General features: G+C 37.6%; 1 protein-coding gene across 7 annotated transcripts in view; it reads right to left on the reverse strand.

Moving 5' to 3' along the window:
- PIAS2 (protein inhibitor of activated STAT, 2) overlaps window positions 1-23,217 on the reverse strand; it is a 107,258-nt gene that overhangs the window by 30,738 nt on the left and 53,303 nt on the right. For all 7 annotated transcript variants that reach the window (XR_825360.1, XR_825359.1, XM_010840956.1 and 4 more), the window contains 4 exons: window positions 18,029-18,163; window positions 15,312-15,417; window positions 12,984-13,057; window positions 5,910-6,070 (listed from right to left, as the gene is read on the reverse strand). Coding sequence is in view for 5 of the 7 variants with exons in the window: in XM_010840956.1 (XP_010839258.1) it covers window positions 5,910-6,070; window positions 12,984-13,057; window positions 15,312-15,417; window positions 18,029-18,163 (476 nt within the window). In the remaining 2 variants the exon portion in view is untranslated. The remainder of the gene's footprint in view (window positions 1-5,909; window positions 6,071-12,983; window positions 13,058-15,311; window positions 15,418-18,028; window positions 18,164-23,217) is intronic.

The following is a 23,217-nucleotide window of genomic DNA, read 5'->3' on the forward strand; positions in this document are numbered from 1 at the left end:
GCTCTTTGAAAGACATTGTTAAGAGAGTAAAAGGAGGATATGGCATAAAACATTGTAAAATTATATTATCTGATAACAGGTTGTACATCCACTATATGTACAGAATTATCAAAACTCAGTAATATGAAAACAAAAAACCCAACTGAAAAGTGAGTGAAAATTTGAGCAGTCACTTTACCAAAGATAACACAGAGATGGCAAATCGACATACAAAAAGATGTTCAGTATAGAAATGAGGGAAATGCAAATCCCTTATTTGCATTAAATTAAATCCACAATGGAGTACTACCATATATCAGTAGATTGTCTAAAGTTTAAAAAACTAACAATACCAAATGTTGATCAGACTGTGGAGTAACTAGAACTCTTATACACTGCTATTGGGAATACAAAATAATACATCACATTGGAAAACAGTTTGGTAATTTACTGAAAAATTAAGCATATGCCTAGCATGTGACCAGGGATTCCACTCTGAGTACTTACCCAAGAAAAATTAAAACATCAGAACAAAGACTTGGACATGAATGTTGTTAGCAGATTTATGTGCAAGACTCCAAGCCAGAAACAACCCATCAACAAGTGAACTGATAAAACTGTGGGCTATCTGTTCAATGGATGCTACTCAGCAAAAAAAAACAAACTATTGGTACCTACAGCAATGTGGACAGACTTCAACGGCACTGAATAAAAATAAGTCAGACAAAGGAATGCACTCTATGATGCCATTCATGCACAACTCTAGAAAATCCAAAACAATCTATAGAAACAGGAAGCATATTAGTATTTGAGGAAAAAGTGAAAGGAAGAGATTAGAAAGATACATGAGAAAACTGTTGTTATTGTTCAGTTGCTAAGTTGAGTCTGACTCTTTGTGACCACAAGGACTGTATGTAGCACATTAGGCTCTTCTGTCCTCAACTATTTCCCGGAGTTTGCTCAAATTCATGACTGAGTTGGTGATGCTATCTAACCATCTCATTTTCTGCCCCCCACCATTCCTTTCCCCTTCAATCTTTCCCAGCATCAGGGTCTTTTCCAATGAGTTGGTGCTTTGCATCAGGTGACCAAAGAATTGAAGCCCGAGCTTCAACAGTGAATACTAAAGCCTCAGTAACAGTCCTTTCAATGAATATTCAGTGTTGATTTCCTTCAAGATTGATTGGATTGTTCTCCTTGCAGTACAAAGGACTCTCAAGAGTCTTCTCCAACACAACTCAAAAGCATCAATTCTTCGGTGCTCAGCCTACATTATGGTCCAACTTTCACATCTGTAGGTAGTTACTGGAAAAACCACACCTTTGATTGTACAGACCTTTGTCAGCAAAGTGATGTCTCTGCTTTTTATTAATAATATGCTGGCTAGGTTTGTCAACAGTTTTCCTTCCAAGGAACAAGCCTCTTTTAATTTCATGGTTACAGTCAACATCCAGAGTGATTTTGGAGCTCAAGAAAATAATATTTGCCACTGCTTCCACTCTTCCCACTTCTATTTGCCATGAAGTGATGAGACCAGATACCACAATCTTAGTTTTTTGAATGCTAAGTTTCAAACCAGCTTTTTCCCTCTTCTCTTTCACCTTCATCAAGAGGCTCTTTAGTTACTGTTCACTTACTATTAGAGTGCTATCATCTGCATATCTGAGGTTACTGATATTTCTCCCAGCAGTCCTGATTCCAGCTTGTGATTCATCCAGCCTGGCATTTCACATGATGCACTATGCATGTAAGTTAAATAAAACAGGTAACAACATATAGTCTTGTTGTACTCCTTTCCCAATTTTGAACCAGTATGTTGTTGTAACTGTTGCTTCTTGACCCACACACAGGTTTCTCAGCAGACAGGTAAGGCAGTCTGGTACTTCCATAGTTTTTTTGTGATCCACACAAAGGCTTTAGCATAGTCAATGAAGAAGTGGGTGTTTATCAAGAACTAAACATGTTTGCTTTCTCCATAATCCAACAAATGTTGGCATTTTGATCTCTAGTTCCTCTGCCTCTTCAAAACCCAGCTTGTACATCTGGGAGTTCTCAGTTCAAGTACAGCTAAAGCCTACATTGAAGGATTTTGAGCATAACCTTGCTAGCATGTGAAATGAGAGCAACTGTATAGTAGTATGAACATTCTTCAGCATTGCTCATTTTTGGGATTGGAATGAAAATTAAACTTTCAATCCCGTGGCCATTGATGAGTTTTCCAAGTTTGCTGACATAATGGTGCAGCACTTTACTAGCATCATCTTTTAGCATTTTGAAAAGCTCAACTGGATTTCCCTCACCTCCAGTAGCTTTCTTCATAGTAATGTTTCTTAAGGCCCACTTGATTGTATACTCCAAGATGTCCAGCTCTAGGTGAGTGACTGCACCATCATGGTTATCTGGGTCATTAGGACCTTTTTTGCATATACATTTCTTCTGTATATTCCTGCCACCTCCTCTTAATCTTTTCTGCCTGTCAGGTGCTTACCCTTTCTGTCCTTTCTCGTGCCCATCCTTGCATGAAATGTTCTCTTGATCTCTCCAATTTTCTTGAAGAGATCTCTAGTCTTTCCCATTCTGTTGTTTTCCTCTATTTTTTTGCATTGTTCATTTAAGAAGGCCTTCTGATCTCTCCTTGCTATTCTCTGGAACTCTGTGGTCAGCTGGGTCTATCTTTCCCTTTCTCCCTTGCCTTTAACTTCTCTTCTTTCCTTAGGTTATTTGTAAAGCCTCCTTGGACAACCACTTTGCCTTCTTTCATTTATTTCTCTTGGGGATGGTTTTGGTCACTGCCTCCTGTACAGTGTTATGAACTTCCATCCATAGTTCTTCAGGCACTCTGTCTACCAGACCTAATCTCTCAAATCTATTTGTCACATCTACTGTATAATCATAAGGGATTTGATTTAGGTCATAACTGAATGGCCTAGTGGTTTTCCCAACTTCAATTTAAGCCTGAATTTTTCAATGAAGAGCTCATAATCTGAGCCAGTCCACTTCAGGTCTTGTTTTTGCTGACTGTATTGAGCTTCTTCATCTTTGGCTGCAAAGAACAATCAATATGATTTTGGTATTGACCATCTGGTGATGTCCATGTGTAGTGTCATCTCTTGGGTTGTTGGAAAAGGGTGTCTGCCATGACCAGTGTGTTCTGTTAACAAAACTTTGTTGGCCTTTGTCCTGCTTCATTAGGGGCTTCCCTGGTGGCTCAAGTGGTAAAGAATCTGCCCATAATGCAGGAAGACCTGGGTTTGATCCCTGGGTCAGGTAGATCCCCTGGAGAAGGGAATGGCTACCCGTTCCAGAATTTCTTGCCTGGAGAATTCCACGGACATCCTTCATTTTGTACTCCAAGGCCAGAGCTGCCTGCTAGTTCAGATATCTTTTGACTTTCTATTTCTGCATTCCAATTCCTTACAATGAAAAGCATATCTTTTTTTACTATTAGTTCTAAAAAAGTTTGTATACAGGTCTTCATAGAACTAGTCAACTTCAGTTTCTTTGGTGTTAAGTATTTAGTGCACAGACTTGGATTACTGTGATGATGAAGGATCTGCCTTGGAAACGAACCGAGATCATTCAGTCCTTTTTGAGACTGTACCCCAAATATTGCATTTCAGATTCTTTTGTTGACCATGAGGGCTACTCCACTTCTTCTACAGATTCCTGCCCACAGTAGTAGATACAACAGTCATCTGAAAATTCAGATTCCTCAGATGTCAATGTTCAATCTTACCATCTTCTCCTGGGCCATATACAATTTACCTTGATTCATGGAACTAACATTCCAGGTTCCTATGCAATATTGTTCTTTATAGCATCGGACTTTGCTTTTACCACCAGACACATCTGCAGCTGAGTGTTATTTCTGCTTTGGCCCAGCTGCTTCATTCTCACTGGAGCTATTAGTAACTGCCCTCCACTCTTCCCCAGTAGCATACTGGACATCTTCTGACCTGGAGGGGGCTCATCTTCCAGCATCCTATCTTTCAGCCTTTTCATACTGTCCATGGGGTTCTCCAGGCAAGAATACTGGAGTGGGTTGCCATTTTCTTCTCCAGCCACCTTGCTTCCCAGGTGGCTCAGTGCTAAAGAATCCACCTGCAAATACAGGAGCCACAGGTTTGATCCATGGGTACAGAAGATCTCCTGAGAAGGAAATGGCAACTCATTCCAATAATTTTCCCTAGAAATCCATGGAGAGAGAAGCCTGGTGAGCTACAGGCCATGGAGTCCCACAAGAATTGAGAAAACTTCAGATGTGATAGATATATTTATCATATTTTAATGATATTTCAGGTATATATTGGGTCAAAATGTATCAAATTGTACACTTTAAACAGGGATAGTTCTTCTACCATAATAAAACTGATAAAAATGAATGAGGAAAAACACTACCTTCCTTAGAAGATGTAAAACTTTAAATATGTATTTCCCCAATTATATGAAAAACAAAATTTCTATCAAAATCAAAACAAGATTTGTGTAATTTAAGAATACTTTCATTCAGGTGAATATGGCCAACTCCAATGATGGTCAAGAAAATTCTGATTCATATGGCCAAAGAGGTACTAATGCATAACAAAAATCCAATAATTAAAACAGTTTTACAGTGATCAATACTTTGATCAACGGCACAAATAACAGCACAGAAATGACACTTGTATATAAAAATGTTTCAAATGATGGAAGCAGTGTCCTAAGCCTATGAAGAGATATATTCATTAAGTGTTGGTGAGACTACCAACCAACAATCAGGTAGTGGGTAGTAATGTGATCACATACTCCCTATCATCAGTTTCTTCCCCACCCCCAGTTCTCTTCACATAGTTTCATTCTTTACTTTCACAGCACTTAACATTTACTACACAATTCTTTATTGTCTCCATTTTAGACCTGACACATGGGCTAGTATTTAATATGTATTATGTTGAAAGAATTCATGAAGGAATGCATAACAGAATAAAGAACTGCATGAATGAAAGGAGGGAAAATGACATCTTGAAGTTTCTGACAAAAAAACTAGTGTTTGTTCAAATAAAATCTCTGGAACTCTCTAAAACACACTAATGATAAGCAGTATACCCACAACACAATGTCAAGTATTCAGGAAGCACACCCTAAAATATGAATGGGCAAAAGGGCATGAAATACGTAACTTATCTCAAATGATTCAAAAAGTTTCTGAGAATAGTGACAATCATCTTTTTCTCTCTATACACAGATATACACGCACAAAAACACATACAAATTAAGAGGGATTGTGATAAAACAATATGGCAGACTGTTAACAACTGACACATTACACGCTACTGTTAACAAATTCTTGTTAAGTTTGAAATTATTTCAAAGCAAGTTAAAAAGTAAAAGTTTACAGAGAGAAAAAGTCCCATCACTCTTTACTGTTTCATTCCTCTTTACAATAATACTCTTTTCAAACTTAAAAAATCGTGCTGCAGAATTATCTTTAAAGATCAAGGTTATTTTTCACTCTATACTGAATGAAAATGATAGTGTATATATACATTACTTACCAACAATTAGGTTGTATTATTTTTCCTTAATTTCAACATATACAAAATGAGCAATACTGCTTAAGAGTTTGGGCTCCAGAGTCAGAAAAACCTAGAAGTGAATTCCCATTTTAAACTTACCAGCTGCATAACACAACTCTATTTACCCTACCACTTAATTAGTATGTTTTTGCAGAGACTTCATTGCTCTTCTAGTCCTAGATAAGCAAAATGATATCACTAAGTGGATTTTACCCTCCTTCCTATAGGTAATGAAATATGACCATGGAAAGCAAAATGAAAAGGAAACTACTCACCCTCTTGCCCCCAACACCATAATATTGTAAAGACAGAAGGGCCACTAACTACAGTTTAAAAATAAGATTGAGTATAATTATTATGTTGGGATATACTTACCCATCTAAAATTAGACTTTCATAGGCAGCTTTTTTGTCACACACAGGACAAATCCAGGTGGGTTTCTTCTCATTCATTTGCAGATAAAGGGCAGCATCAAAACACTGTAGGTGTGTACAAGTCACCGCACGGCATGGGATTGTCAGCCTCATTTTCCCTAACTGGACGACAGGGAAGACAACGTGGAAAGTCATTTCAGAAAGGAGAACAAAGCCTCAAAAGTCATAAAAATCTGAAGAAGTCATACAAGACTAACAAAGTCAAAAAGAAATTCAAACCAGAATTTATTTCCATCAAGACTACAATATACTTTATTTGTATTCACTGCTTGAGCTATAATTTTTAAAAGACCATTTCACTTTCTGAAAGAAAGTAAAACTTATAAAATCACAGGTAGAAAAAGATACATATAAAATGAAAACATTTAAAGCTTTATACTTCAATTAAAAATAAATAAATTTTTTAAAACATGAAAACATGTTTCTTTTTCATCTCTTCCCCTACTTAAAGGGAACCACTGCTATCTATCTCTCGCATGTCCTTTCACAGATGGTCTATGCATAATCAAGTGTGTCTTTTAAAAAATATTTTCACAGAAATGGTGGCATGCAATTCACACAATTCTTTACTTATATTTAAACTTTTTCTAATCCTTTATCACTACAGATGCTGCTGCAATAGACAGCTACGGGATAAATTCCTAGCAGGAAAAATTTTGAGTCCAAGCGTATCTGTGATTTTTGTCCCAATAACAAACTAACTTTCACAGAAATTACCTATTGATTTACACATACACATGTATTAATGTGCTTGGCTCCCCTCAACCTTATCAATATAGCAGTTCTTGAATCCTTTAACCTCTGCCAATCTGACAGGTGAAAAACACCCCATTATAGTTTTGTAATACACTTCTAAGTGAAGCTGAGCTTTTTATAGCTTCTAAGGGTCATTTGGGTTTCTAAGAACTACTTATTCAAAACGTTCTTGATTTTCTACTTGGTTATTAATCTTTGGTTACCTATATTAATCAGCCTCATATACGTGATATGAACTGCAAATGTATTTTTCACTTAAGAAAGAAAGCTTTTTACTTTCCTATAATCACATACGTTGAAGTGTCAGTATACTGATAAAACCTAGTTCTTTTTTTTTTTCCTCATTAAATTTTTTTAAATGGGTCTCAAATTATGTGACAGATTTTTGGTCAAGTTGTTTTCATTAAAAAGTACTGATTTTAAAAACTAATAACTTAAACTGCCACACACAGAGCATATGGTCCACAAAAACATTCTCCTTTCCTTCTGAAGGTTTTACAATGCATTGTTATCATTAACCAGTCTTTTACTATTAAACTTAAATGGCCAATTGGTAGAGGAATACGAACATCAAGACAGACATAACATCCAGATTAGATCAGACCAAGTTTTGCTGTAAAGCCTTTCAAACTTCCCTGTATATTTCCTTTACAAAAAATTCTCAGTTTCTAATCAGTTCTCTCATTCTGATAGAAAATCTATTTCTCGACTATATGCTAAGCCCCACAAGGAAAAGGTCTATGTCACTGTTCACTACTGTAACCTAAGTGTTACAACATAGTACCAAGGATGCAACGGATGATCAGTATTTGTCAACCAGATGGTAGAAGGAATGCAGAGAGACTGGATAAACGGCAAAGACAAAGAAAAGGAAAAGGAAAGGACTTCTTCATATGTACTATGAAGTCTAGAAGAAATCACAGAAAATTATAACACCGTTAATCCTCCCTGAGGGGGAGGCGGAGGATCTTTAGGATATTCTCCTTTTTTCTTTTTGGTTTACCTGTAGTTTCTTTCCTCTAAAATGAACATTGGGTTATTTTATAATATAAAAAGAAAATAATTTAGCCAACTCATCATTATAGCAGTCCTATATGCCAAGTAGCACAATGAATACCCTCTACCTTTATCTTAGTGACACTACCTTTTAACCTAACAACTACACTACCCAGTTGATCTGTATTATCATCCTCACTTTATACATGAGGAAACAGGCACAAAGAAACTAAGTTAACTTGACTAACATTACAAAATCAAGAGTCAATATTTGAACCCAGATGATCTAGCTCAAGAGTCCATACTATCTCTTAAGTGTCTAACTAGGATTCTAAGAGATTTTAGAAGTATAGTGATTCATGCAAATGGATAGAACAATTTAACTACTGGGCTGCCCAATAAGTTCATTAAGGTTTTTCTGTATCATGTTAGGGAATATTTAAGATGGAAAAAGCTGAGAAAAGAATGTGAGGCAATTTTCTATGATATATGCTTTATTTCCCCTTCCTTTAATAACAAATAACCTCTTACGTAATGTAGAACCTTACAGCATGTTACAGACTTTTACATAAATTTCATCTAATTCTCATAATAATTGCATGACTCCAAAAGACTAGTACCTCTATTTCTATTTTTGAAATGACGATGTTGAGGTTACAAGATACTGAAAACAATACACTCACTAAGATACAGCTGGCAGAGCTATAACACAAATTCAAATGTTCTTCACTTTCATGAAGACATTCCTAGTTTTATATCATACATGGTGGTAATTTTTAGTTTTAATTATCTACGTTTTCCTATTTTGCTAAGAGGTTTTGTTCTGTGAGGAAAGGATGCTGACCTACTCAGCACCTAATGGGGTAACTGGAGGATTTTTTTTCTTTTTCAATTATTGTTATAGATTTGAATATTTCAATAGATTTTCTAATAACAACTTACACTTGCATTCCTAAGAGGCATCCCTTCATTATATCATTCGTTTAAAAGAGTACTGGTGTTAGTTTTAGGTCTTCATAGAACTGATCAACTTCAGCTTGTTCAGCACTGGTGTTTGGGGCATAGACTTGGATTACTGTGATACTAAACGGTGTGCCTTGGAAATGAACCAAGATTGTTCTGTTGTTTTTAAGGTTGCACCTTAAAAGAAGTACATTTCGGACTCTTTTGCTGACTACAAGGGCTACTCCATTTCTTCTGAAGGACTCTTGCCAATAGTAGTGGATATAATGGTCATCTGAATTAAAATCACTCATTCCCATTCATTTTAGTTCACTGATTCCTAAGATGTCGATATTTACTCTTGCCATCTCTTGGTTGACCACATCCAATTTACCTTGATTCATGGACCTAACATTCCAGGTTTCTGTGCAAAACTGTTCCTTATAGCACTGGATTTTACATTCGTCACCAGACACACCCGCATCTGAGTGTGGTTTCTGCTCTGGCTCAGCAGTTTCCTTCTTTCTGGCGCTGTTAATAGCTGTCCTCTGCTCTTCCGCAGTAGCATCCTGGAGACCTTCTGACCTTGGCAGGAGCAGGGGCTCATCTTTCAGTGTCCTAACTTTTTGCCCTTTTATACAGTTCATGGGTTCTCACAGCTAGTATACTGGAGTGGTTTGTCCTTCCCTCCTCCAGTGAATCACGTTTTGTCACAACTCTCTACTATGACCCAACCGTCCTGGGTGGCCCTACACAGCATGGCTCATAGCTTCATTGAGTTACAGAAGACCCGTCGCCCCAACAAGGCAGTGATCCAAAAAAAGATGTCCTATTCATCATAGAGGATTGAACTGAAAAAGCAGGAAGTCAAGAGATAACTGGAGTAATATGCAAGTTTGGCCTTGGAATACAAAATGAAGCAGGGCAAAAGCTAAAACAGAATTCTGCCAAGCAAACGCACTGGTCATAGCAAACACCCTTTTCAACAACACAGAGACTCTACACATGGACATCACCAGATAGTCAATATCAAAATCAGATTGATTATATTCTTTGCAGCTGAAGATGGAGAAGCTCTATACAGTCAGCAAAAACAAGACCTGATCTGACTGTGGCTCTGATCATGAGTTCCTTACTGCAAAATTCAAGTTTAAATTGAAGAAAGTAGGGAAAGCCACTAGGCCATTCAGATATGACCCAAATAATAATTAATTATGATTAGACAGTGGACGTGACAAATAGATTCAAGGGATTAGATCTGGTAGACAGAGTGCCTGAAGAAGTATGGACAGAGGTTCATAACTCTCTACAGATGGTGGTGACCAAAACCATCCCCAAGAAAAAGAAATCCAAGAAGGCAAAGTAGTTATACAAGGAGGCTTTTCAAATAGCAGAGGAAAGAAGAGAAGCCAAAGGCAAGGGAGAAAGGGAACAATGTACACCAAACTGAACACAGAGTTCCAGAGAACAGCAAGGAGAGATAAGACTTTCTTCAGTGAACAATGCAAAGAAGTAGAGGAAAACAACAGAATGGGAAAGACTAGAGATCTCTTCAAGAAAATTAGAGAGATCAAGAGAACACTTCATGCAAGGATGGGCACAATAAAGGACAGAAAGGGTAAGGACCTAACAGAGGCAGAAGAGATTAAGAGGAGGTGGCAAGAATACACAGAAGAACTGTACAAAAAAGGTCTTAGTGACAGGAATAACCACAATGGTGTGGTCACTCACCTAGAGCCAGATATCCTGCAGTGTGAAGTCAAGTGGGCCTTAGGAAGCATTACTATGAACTAAGCTAGTGGAGGTGAGGGAATTCCAGCTGAGCTATTTAAAATGCTTAGAAGATTATGCTGTTAAAGTGCTGCACTCAACATGTCAGCATATTTGAAAAACTCAGCAGTGGCCACAGGACTGGAAAAGGTCAGTTTTCATCCCAATCTCAATTCTGTGTAAAATTCAGATCCTGTGTTCAAAAAGTTAATTATACATACTCAATCAGATCCTCTTCAACAACCAGTGCTGAAAACATACCTCCCTTGGGTCCCAAGGACAGAGGTCGTGGACTGCACTCTCACTATCCACATGCATGTCTACTCTAAATCACTTTATACAACAAAACATTTCACATACCATGAAAACAGAACATTTCTCCCACCTCCTTAAGCTATCATTTTCTCTAATTTTTGCCTCATAAACCCAGGGTTTTTTAGGCTTATCCTCCCAACTGCCTATAATCCTTTTTCTCCTCTCCAGTTCCCATCACCATCCTAGTTCCTGTCTTATTTCCGTTCTGCTATAGTGTCTCTGCCTTCAAAACTACTTTCATAATCTAAGTTCCATCATCTATCTGCTAAGTTTGCTCAAAACACCTATGCTTGATTTTCTAATAACATACACCACATCCTACAGCTATCAACGCAAAAGTATGTTAGCACTAAGGCAGTCTGAAGAGTACCATTCAGTTTTCTTAGAAAATGTTATGAAAAAAATCAGGTAGAATGAATACTGAGGAAAAGCTCAAAAGGCAGTCTCAAAAGAGATCTGTTTTCACTTGTAAGCAGAGAAAGAAAACATTAATGAACTTTAAACAGGATCTTGTTATTTCTTCAAATAAGAAAACTGTTAATTTTCTTAAAACTGTCAGTTTTCTTAAAACTGACACATCTGAAAGGAACCTATTCTTATATAGGAGAAATTCCAACCACTTCAATATGCCACTTCCACTGTTTTGAATGCCCAAGAATTCAACAGTTTGGTTGCTTTAGTTGTTGTCATGTAGAATAGCATAGTGTTTGAAGAAAAGAGGAAAAACACACACCAACAAAAGGTTCAAAAAAAACTTACAGGATACGGCACTATGTAACTGTACAACTTCTTAGTTGTAAAGAGAAGTGCTTTCTTCCTGACAACAGTTTGACATAATAAAACATAAATGTAACACAAGTTCCATTCCCAAACAGTGGCTGTGTTTAAAATATAGCCAGCAATGAGTATCTGCCAAATACACTAGGGTTAAACCACTAAGAAATGTCTAATATCCAAACTGTTTCTGACTAACAAAATGGAAATTTCACGTGTTTCAATTTAGTATCAATTTTAACATGAGCAGGAGAAAAAGGTACTGTGAGGACACTCAAATGAACTGATGCCCAGTGACCAGGGAAGACCCGGGGTCTAAACACATGCCCTTGAGGGCCTCTGCTGCCACCTCATTAAAGTCCTCCTGCTGACCTTCACCCTGCTCATAACCACAGGTTCCCAATTTGGAAGCAATCCCAATTTCATGTAATTCTATCCCTTTTCAGTAAAGGTAAGTTCAAGTAAATGATAATACATAAAGCTTTAGAAACAAAGATACCTGCAAATACTGCTTTCCAGAATAACAGAGAAGTAGATTTATAATCAGGATATTTATATTTTTGGCCCCATGTGGCAATATGGTACCTTGTTAAGAAAACGAGAATACGGTCAGAAGACCAAACTCTCTATTCTTCTTCTACTATAACCTAAGTGTGTGACCTGGGTTAGCAACCTCTTTCAGTCTCAGGCTCCTCATCGGCAAAATGGGAACAACTCCATACAGGCTTGCTAGCTAAGACAGTCTAAGAGCATGTAATAGGGGCTCAACAAAGTATCCCTTTCTCTGACACAATTCTCTTTCCATTTAAAAAACTATACACAATGGTAGCTGGTCACCAAACCCAACCCTCCCCCACCGAACCATATCATAAAGTCCTATTCCCAGGACTTGTCGTTCCCAAAAGCAGTGATTTTAATCAAGAAGCCTTCATCCACTATTCCTGATTTCTCCCATCAATTAGCACTGCTGCTGCTGCTGCTAAGTTGCTTCAGTCGTGTCTAACTCTGTGCAACCCCATAGGCGGCAGCCCACCAGGCTCCACCGTCTCTGGGATTCTCCAGGCAAGAACACTGGAGTGGGCTGCCATTGACTTCTCCGATTAATTAGCATTAGGTCCTAATAATTTTGTTGCTATTTTTCAACACAGTTTATATGCTGATGAAAGGAGCCAACTCTCTATGTTCAGTATTAGCTGTGGATTATCTATAATTAGCAGCGACAGATTACTGTGAACCTAAATCTTTGTTATAATATCCTTTTACATCTCTTTCTGTTTAGTCACTGCCTGAGAACCCTTGCATTCTTTGATATTATAATGCTTATCTATGAAGATTCCTGAATGGGAAAATGAAAAAAGTTCAAAATTTTATACTGTATCATTCATTCCCATACTTACTTATAGGAAAATTAGTAACTTATAAAAAAGCAAAATGCCTCAGAATGTTTCGCTGCTTTACTTACAGGGCACATCAAGGACACCCGAAGGCTAGTCGTAGCAATCTCACTGTCAGGATCCGCAGTAAGTTTTTCTTTAACTTGAGGGAAAATCAACAATAAACACAATGTTTAAAAAATTGTGACTTATGAACAGAATTATAGAAATATATGCCATCTTATTTAAAATTTCCCAAACACTTCAAATAGATCAAGAAACTACAAAAACAAAATAAAATGTTAAGTATTAATGTATTGAAAATACAGCCATACTTCCAGTATTAGGTTAAAGAATTACAAACTCTAAATGACATGCTTAATCAAATTTTTAAGATTTATTTTTAAAAGTAAAATTGTGGGCAAGGAAGAGTTTTTAAAACAGAGAGCTGTTTCAGGCTTAAGAACAATACAATTAGGGAAGGCAGCTGAACTCTGAGCTTCAATACTTTTCTAAAACACATGCATGACTTTTAATTAGGGATTACATGTAATTTCCAATAATTGTTCTTATACTTTATAAAAAAGGTAAAATATTTTTATACTTTGACTACTGAAAACTACTATGGATGTAGGATTATGTGCCATCTTCTTCACCACATAATACATACAAGTTACTGTTGACAGAAACTAATAAATACATAAACTGCCTTCAGATGCCTAATTCTCAACACCATGACAGGGAGAACCAGACTGCAACTGGAAGAGTGGAACCTTCGTCAGGTAAGAATTGTGGAAGAATTCCCGTGGCTTTCAGCTCTAGACAGGAAGATCAACACTGTGCTGTGTGTGATGAGAAATGGCTTGCGTGTAAGAAACAAAATACCATTTCAACAGCCCTGCTTGGCTCCCTGTCCAACCCACAGATTCTCTCTCCTTTCTGGTTCATTCAGTGATATGGGAGGTAATGGGGGTAAAAATATTCTCTTTCCCAGAAAAAAACGTCTTGTTCAATTAACATCAGTTACTGAATTATCTACAGCTTGAGTTACACATTTTTTCCTCTATTTATTATTATACAGCATGAAAGTATCAAAGTACAAAATAAAACATCTCAGAAGATAAATATTATTTCTGATGGATATCAACATTTCTTTTGCAAAAAGACCTTTTAAGTTAGAAGTTTTTTAAGTGTACAGCACACTACACACTGGAGGACTTAAAGACCTGCATTCCTATTCCCAACGCAGGCATCAAAACTGCCAACAACCAGACATTTACCAAAATTAACTTCTTATGAAAAGGCAAAATATCAATATCAATTGAGAGTCAAACTTCATCCTCTTGGGAGCAGTTTCTAAGAGAAGGGTTTTTCAATTTATACAGCTCCATTCTTCAAGAGTATTTTTTATTTTTTTATTTTTATTTTTTTTAATATTTGCTGTTATCAGAGGATTCTTTAATTCAGGTTCATAATTCTTCATATTTATATATATTTTAACAATAATCACTCCTAGCAATCATGTACACATACGAATACACAGTCTCACATCCCATAGCTATATATTCCTAAAATACAAACTTTTTAAACTTCAAAATAGAACAGAAGTCCTGATTAAAATTAGACATGATGTCTTTTTTTATCAATGAGAAATCAAATATTAATATGTTTTCTTTTTTTTTTGTTGTTTTTTTTCTTTTTAACCCTCCTCCCTCCCCATACCATCCCTCTGGGTCGTCCCAGTGCACCAGCCCCAAGCATCCAGCATCGTGCATTGAACCTGGACTGGCATCTTGTTTCATACATGACATTTCACATGTTTCAATGCCATTCTCCCAAATCTTCCCACCCTCTCCCTCTCCCACAGAGTCCATAAGCCTGTTCTATACATCAGTGTCTCTTTTGCTGTCTCGTATACAGGGTTATCGTTACCATCTTTCTAAATTCCATATATATGCGTTAGTATACTGTATTGGTGTTTTTCCTTCTGGCTTACTTCACTCTGTATAATAGGCTCCAGTTTCATCCACCTCATTAGAACTGATTCAAATGTATTCTTTTTAATGGCTGAGTAATACTCCATTGTGTATATGTACCACAGCTTTTTTTACATATGTACCACAGTGTGTATCCCACTGCTGGGCATACACACTGAGGAAACCAGAAGGGAAAGAGACACGTGTACCCCAATGTTCATTGCAGCACTGTTCATAATAGCCAGGACATGGAAGCAACCTAGATGTCCATCAGCAGATGAATGGATAAGAAAGCTGTGGTCAAGAGTATTTTTAACTTGTAATTCATTTTTGGTTTTTAGTAATTATTCCCAAATTGTTTCTGTATTGATGTATATGTGAAGCTTTTAAAACTTCCATTTAAAACCATCTCATATGCTCAGTCTTACAAACAATACTTACTTAGTGCTCTGGAATGATCAGGGTTTCTAATACCTTTCATTTTTAATCTCTGTAATAACATGGCTGATGTGAGTTGTCGTACAAGATATACAGACATGGAGTAATTCTACAAAGAAAGATAATCTGTATTAAAGATGAGAGATAATAGTTATTTATATAAAACACTTGTCTAAGAAACTCTGGTTTCTAAAAATAACATGCAAAATAACTTATACAGCAAAGTCAGTGACTGGGAAGGGAAGAAAATCAACTCAGTTACTTCAGGGAAGATGAATGCGTCACCCTATGAAAGGTATTTCTCAATCACTCACCACTGTAAAACATCTACGTGAAAAATAAAATGCTCAGATCAGTGGTTTTCAAACCGTGTTTCCAACTTAGCAAAACTGGTACCTCAGGAGCCATCATGGTATAAATGAGAATACACCCTCCTATGAACACTGCTAACTAGAATTTTCTGTTTTTTATGTAATAGGGAAAATACATTCATGAAAAATGAGTTCCACTACAGAAACAAAGTTCAAACACCTGTGGTCTAAATTAATACTTCTAATCCAGAGTTCCACAGTTCTAATTTTGGCAGACACCTGCTACATAACCTTAGGCAAATCATTCACATGAACCCCAAATCAGCTTTTTTTTGGAGAAAAAATTTGACAATTGCTATTTGCAAACAGACATTTTACTGGGAAGAGGCAACTACTGTAGTATATAAGACACATGAAGAAATAATAAAAACAAAAAATACAAGGTCAGAAAATAATAGCATCCAATTCCATACCCTCTTAGACTTGGCACAAAGGAACTTTCATGAGCTATCTATAAAGCAATGAAGAGATGATATATAATTTTACTTAAATACTTAAAACCCACCTTACCAATTCACTACATGTATTCATTCAATTGATTCTACAATAAACAAAATACTTTTAATAGTTGCCAAATCAGATACTTTAAATATCATTTTTAACATCCTGCTACAGTCCTTTCAAATATCTGAATATCCAAAAGAGTATACAAATTTACTGATTACAACTGCAAGAAAAGAATATTATTTCCATTAAGTGAAAGTCGCTCAGTCATGTCTGACTTTTTGTGACCCCACAGACTGTAGCCTGCCAGGCTCCTCTGTCCATGGAAATATCCAAGTCAAAATACTAGAGTGGGTAGCCTTTCCCTCCTCCAGGGGATCTTCCCAACCAAGGGATCAAACCCAGGCCTCCCACATTGCAGGCAGATTCTTTACCATCTGAGCCACCAGAGAAGCCCAAGAATACTGGAGTGGGTAGTTTATCCCTTCTCCAGAGGATCTTCCCAACCCAAGAATCAAGTCGAGGTCTCCAGAATTGAAATGTAGATTCTTTACCAGCTGAGCTACCAGGGCAGCCATTATAAGGGTTTAAAAAAAAACAAAACAAAACTGCTAAGCGTTCAGTATCTGCAATCATTTACTCAAAAACAAAATCTATAAGGTCATAATCATTTCAAAAAGATATACTGCTTTTCTGCTCAAATTTCTCTCAAAAAACTTTATTATCTCACTAAACTTTAAAGCATTAGTACTTGCTCAGTTAACAAGGTCTCTGATATTTGTATATAACACCCATTCTCAAGATTTTACTTATTGTTTATAATAAGCAGGCCCCAGAGAATTAAGCAATTTTGCCAAAATCAAACAATTTGCCAACCTGAGACTAAGCCAAGATTTCCTGAATCTTTATCCAGTGCTACATCACTGTACATTTAAGTTCATGCAAATAAAAAATATTAGGGATCAGTGTCTTATGATACACAAGTTATAGTAAAAATTCAGAAATGAGAGCTCAAGAGAACAATCATTAGAGGTCCTGGTAATCACAGTTGTACAGTCCAAAGATTAATACAAAAATATTCATTATGTCCAGCTTGGCAATTACCTTGGTGATAAAACCAAATTAATTCTGGCTACAAACATGATTCAACTTCTCCATCCATAAGAAGGAATACTATCGTTTATTTCTATGAAACAGCAACATTAAAGCTGATGATCAGAAATTAATTGCAATCTCTTCCATTTCTATTACTTCAGTTATATAAATAAGCAGTTCTAAAATGGAAATCCTTGTTGTATTAACCAGTATTTCATAATTGACGAAAAGCTTTTTAATACTTAAGAATCTGCAGAAAACCAAGTTCATCAATCTAAAAGTATGGAGGAATTAATACCAATCTAAGTAAATGTTTTCTAGTAAATATAAATCTAAGTAAATATTATGAGATATTCACATTATTTAAGTATCAGCTGTTCATATAAAGGCTGGAGTAAATTATGTCTAATCACAACAGGAGTACATTTAACCATTTCCCCAAAAGCCTAATAAAGTTTTCTTTGTCCCTCTTCATAAATATGTAACAGTAGCCCAAATTCCCACTTTTTAAAAATACCACTTAAAACACACATAAACACAACTGTGATTAACCACTAACTTTAAGAGATACTGTTAGAGCACTTATCTCCTTTGGAAGGAGACACAGAGATGATACTGAAGAAACCTTAGTTTTAACTTTTAAGAATCTCACATCTCTAGCCCGAATTGAAAAATATGGCTTTTGGGGGTTATAAACAGAAAAGTGAACGAGATGGAACTAGTTGGAACTAGTAGCCTAAGAAAAACCAAAGCGAATCAATACCACCTAGAGGAATCACTTTCGTGTTCCCTAGAGAAAAGAATCTTTACCTTTCCAATTTCTGATGCCCAAGAAATGGAAATCTGGTTTGGCACAGCTGAGGATAACCTAACTAAAGACGTGATATTCAAAGGGCGTCCAGGGCGCTTCTGCTCAATTCCATTTTTAGGTGGTGGTGCATAGCCCTGTAACCACAGAAAAGAAAAGCGATTTAAAATTCTGAGCAGAGGTGCAAACGTTTTCTCCAAGACAAGTACAGTATCTTGCCTAATTTCAGTCACACTAAATTCTTTTATTTTATCCTGGAAATCACACAGTCCTCACCCTAAGGTGAGGAAACCCAGAAGAGGAAAATACCCTTTTAAAAATGTTATAAAATATTTTACAAATCCAGAAAAATGTAACAACAAAAATTCCATGTTCCAGTAAAATCAAAGGTGCTGAGATCTTACCATACTGGCTATGGTTTTTTTTTTTCCTTTCTTTTAAACAATAAAGTTGAATCTCTTTATACTGATTCATTTTAGGAACTTTCATTCATTCAAATACCAGGGGTGACAAAGAGGGAAAACGAACTCTGAAAATTTTTTTTAAAAAGTACAAACTGGGGAATTTCAAAGGAATTATTAAAATCTTGTGAGGGATAAAAATGCTCTCTTGACCTGCATACAGATTTCTCAGAAGAAAGTGGTCTGGTATTCCCATCTCTTTAAGAATTTTCCACAGTTTGTTGTGATCCACACAGTCAAAGGTTTTTGTGTAGTCAACGAAGCAGATGTTTTTCTGGAATTCCCTTGCTTTCTCTATGATCCACCGAACATTGGGTTTGACTGCTAGTTCCTCTGCCTTTAGGGCTTCCCTGGTAGCTCAGACGGTAAAGCGTCTGCCTACAATGCGGGAGACCTGGGTTCGATCCCTGGGTCGGGAAGATCCCCTGGAGAAGGAAATAGCAACCCACTCCAGTACTCTTGCCTGGAGAATCCCATGGGTGGAGGAGCCTGGTGGGCTACAGTCCATGGGGTCGCAAAGAGTCATACACAACTGAGTGACTTCACTTCACTTCCTCTGCCTTTTCTAAACCCAGTTTGTACATCTGGAAATTCTCAGTTCACATACTGCTGAAGTCTAGCTTGAAGGATTTTGAAAATAATTTTTACTAGCATGCAAAGTGAGTACAACCGTCTAGTAGTCTGAGCATTCTTTGTTACTGCCCTTTTTAGGGACTGGAATGAAAACTGATCTTTTTTGTGACCACTGCTGAGTTTTCCAAATTTGTTGACATACTGAGTGCAGCACTTGAACAGCATCATCTTTTAGCATTTGAAATAGCTCAGCTGAAATTCCCTCACTTCCACTAGCTTTCTTCGAAGTGATGCTTCCTAAGGCCCACTTGACTTCACACTCCAGGATGCCTAGCTCTGGATGAGCGACCACACCAATGTGGTTGTCCAAGTCATTAAGACATTTTTTGTATAGCTCTTCTGTGTATTCTTGCCACCTTTTCTTAATCTCTTCTGTCTCTATTAGGTCCTGACCACTTCTGCCCTTTATTGTGCCCATCACTGTACGAAACATTGCTACTACATTTCTTCTAAGGGATTCTTGCCCACAGTAGTAGACATAATGGTCATGCTCATTCCTGTCCATCTCAGTTCACTGAATCCTGAGATGCTGATGTTCACTCTTGCCATCTCCTGCTTGACCACGTCTGATTTACCTTGATTCACGGACCTAACATTCCAGGTTCTTTGCAATACTGTTCTTCACAGCACTGGGCTTCACTTTCACCACCAAACACATCCACAACTGGGTGTCATTTCCGCGTCGGCCCAGCTTCTTCATTCTTTCTTGAGCTGTTAGTAACTGTCCTCTGCCCTTTCCCAGTAGCATACTGGACACCTAGACCTGGGAGGGGGACTCATCTTCTGGTGTGGTTATCTTTTGCCTTTTTGTATTGTTCTTGTGGTAAGAATACTGAAGTGTTTTGCCATTCCCTTCTCCCAAAGATCATATTTTGTCAGAACTCTCCACTATGAACCGCCCCTCTTGAGTGGCCCTGACTGCTATGGCTCACAGCTACACTGAGTTACGCAAACCCCTTTGCCACGACAAGGCTATGATCCATGAAGGGGACTCCACACATTTACACCTTTATTTTTGCCTAAGTATTTTTTGAATGCAACTTCTAGACATGTGACTTGACCCATACTTTTATATGCATCTTTAAAAGACCTCAGGAAATAAGAACAGTATCATAACCTAACAATATTAACCATGATTTTAAAAATTGTCTAATATCTAGTTTATACTGCAATTTCTCAACTGCCTCGACGATGTCTTTTATTACTGAAGCTTTCAAATGTATACAAAACTAGAGAAAAAAGTCTAAACAAACTATCACCCAATTCAATAGGTTACCTGTAAGTAGTCTTTGCCCATTATATAAAGTATCCCAGACACATTATTTTAGGCATACATAGTTTGACATAGAAGATGTGCCTTTACAGTCTGAATCAGAATCCAAACTAGAGCCTCACAGTGTGCTCAGCTGTCTCTGAAGTCTCCTTTATTCTATATTAAAGAATGCTTTTCATCCTCTCTCACCCCCTGCCCCAAAACTCCCACTCTGTTTCTGATGCTGTTGTTCTGTGGGGGTCCCCAGGGCTCTTGATCTGAAGAATATTCTCATCTTCTGGATTAGGCAGACTGCTTCCTCACAGTTTGAAGATGTGACACTCCGTAATTTAAGATAGTAATGAGGTGCACAGGCTTGCCTAGATTCAGGTTTAAATTTTCAGAGACAAAAACTTCATAGAGAATGCTACGTGCTTCCTACTGTGCCATGTCATGAGGCGCAGAATGCCTGTTTGCTCCACTGTCAGTGATGTGAAGGTTGATCAGTTCAGCTTATGTCAGCATGGTTGTTCCCATCTAGCTTTGACCTAGTGGTTTCAGTTTCCATTGGTCATGGTTACCTAGATCCATTATTTGATTCATGGATTACCAAAAAAAAGTTTTTTAAAATCCATTCTTCCCTTTGCTTGTATTAAACCTTTCCATAAACAATTTGACCACATCAACATTTGGTTACTCCAAAATCAATGATTCTCTCTATCAATTTTTAGAGCAATGAGTTGATGCAACCTCCAATGGTTTATTTTAGCGTAATTATAAACTCACTTATGTTTGATAATTTTGAGCCTACTTAAGCATTATATTTTAGATGCCAATATTATCCCATCTTAGGTCAAGGGAATCTCGTCACACTGGAGCATGTGTGTGTGTTTTAACAAAAGAAAATACTGACTGCACTTACGCCAGATTTACTGTGAGGCAGACCATCGGCGTAACTAATATATGCAGGAAAAAATTAGGTATCAGGAAAAGGAAATCCACAAACTCAGAAAGAGTGCATTAAGATAATGGCGCTGGACTGATATGTCTCCCGCTGCAATGAGAGGAAACGCTTAGGAGAGTTTTGCCAGCTGCACTGTAACACACATCCTCTCCATTCTTTTGGAATCTCTACAAGAAATATTCCCCCACGTCAACCCCCACACACCCCCCTAACCTCACAGCTCCACAGGTTTACATCCATTTCTCAAAATATGTCTAAAAGGAAAAATAATTCAGCCTTTCAAAACTCTCTAGGCAAAGAGGGTCTTTTTCTTCCCCTCTCTCCTGCCCTTAAAAACACATAACTTTCTCATCATGTGGTCAGTCTGTACAATGGCAGCATCTGGGTCAAAGATGGCGGTATGGGGACATTCCTGGAGGCAGCTTCACTTGTGTCTGTCCTCACTACACATATCGTTCTACAAGCCTTGCTACGAGCTGCTTACTGTCATCCCTGTTATCAAGAGGCTGGAAAATCAATGGATTAAAGTATCTTTTAAAAGCCATCATCTTAAAAAAATAAATAAAAAAAATAAAAGCCATCATCTTGATCTGGGTAAGAATAGCATATAAACTGCTTTCATCACTATTTGACCCTTATTATCCAGGGATACCTTGCTATTATCAAGGGAACACCATTTTCTATTCAGTTCACTCTCTGTTCATGAGGTAGAGTATCCAACCATTATGGATCCATGATGACTGCATACTGCAATTAGGTCATACAGACAGGGACTTGTTCCAGGACACAAATTCAAATTTATTCAGAGCCCAAATGGGAAATCCCATGACTGTCAAAGCTTATTCCTCCAAAATCTGTTGTGTAATAAATCAGGATCATGGGCAAGAACCACATGTCAAACTTCTCTGTGGCTTGTTGATGCTTCTTACAATTGGAACAAAGTCCCTGAAGATCTCCATGGTGGTAAAGAGCTCAATTCTTCTCCTAACGTGGCCGTATACTCACATGATTCTCATAAATATGCCAGTCAATGCCCATATTACATTATCCCAATCAATACCCCAATACTGGGAGATATTACAATATCCCAATCGTGGATCAAGGGGAGGTCTCAGCAGTTCTACATCAGTTCCATGCACATTTATGTCAGCTGTCCCACAGGAATTCACAAGGCTAAAGATGAAGAACCTCTTTGGGAAAGACTGGCATCTGATCTTTGGGACGGCCCTACTAGGGTCAGGCAGGCTCCCCCTTGCCCCTACCACCACTCCATCGCCTTCTCCTTCTGAAATCTGTTTTGACATCCTTTGTCCTATGCTCCATTTCCTCATCTCTCCCACAAGTGCCCCTGGAGCCACTGCAGGACCCTGGCTCCAGAGGTGAGTGTGGGGCTCATCACACAGTAGTCAGTGTGTTCACCAACAGCCCTAGTGTAAGTATGCAAGGGTTAGTTAGTGCTTCTGGAGAGGAACCAGCAGTGACTGAGCAACAGTGTCCCAGAGAACATGCTCAACTACCTGAGTTCTCTCTCACCAGTCCTGAAAGAGTGACACATTCAGAGCTATCCACAGTGGTGCTGCAGACCTTAAAGATGGAATATTATACCACAGCATGGCGCTGACTGGTCCACTTGGAAAATTCTGTGGAATGTGTGTGTACACATCTGTAACCATCATATTTTCTGCAGCAACACCAGAGTTTAAGTATAGCCTCACATGTTTCAGAGACACAACTCCCCAAAACTAGCACAATCATTTAATACTGAGCAGATCTTCCAGGTGGGTCTATAGACACCAAGAAGATTATCACAGTCAGATATTTAAGGAGAGTGAGAGAGTAAAACAGCAATAAAAATTAAAGGTCAAAAGAAATCTTAGCCCA

Source organism: Bison bison, unplaced genomic scaffold (assembly GCF_000754665.1).
Source record: "Bison bison bison isolate TAMUID 2011002044 unplaced genomic scaffold, Bison_UMD1.0 scf7180017864153, whole genome shotgun sequence".
NCBI classification, from domain to species: Eukaryota; Metazoa; Chordata; class Mammalia; order Artiodactyla; family Bovidae; genus Bison; species Bison bison.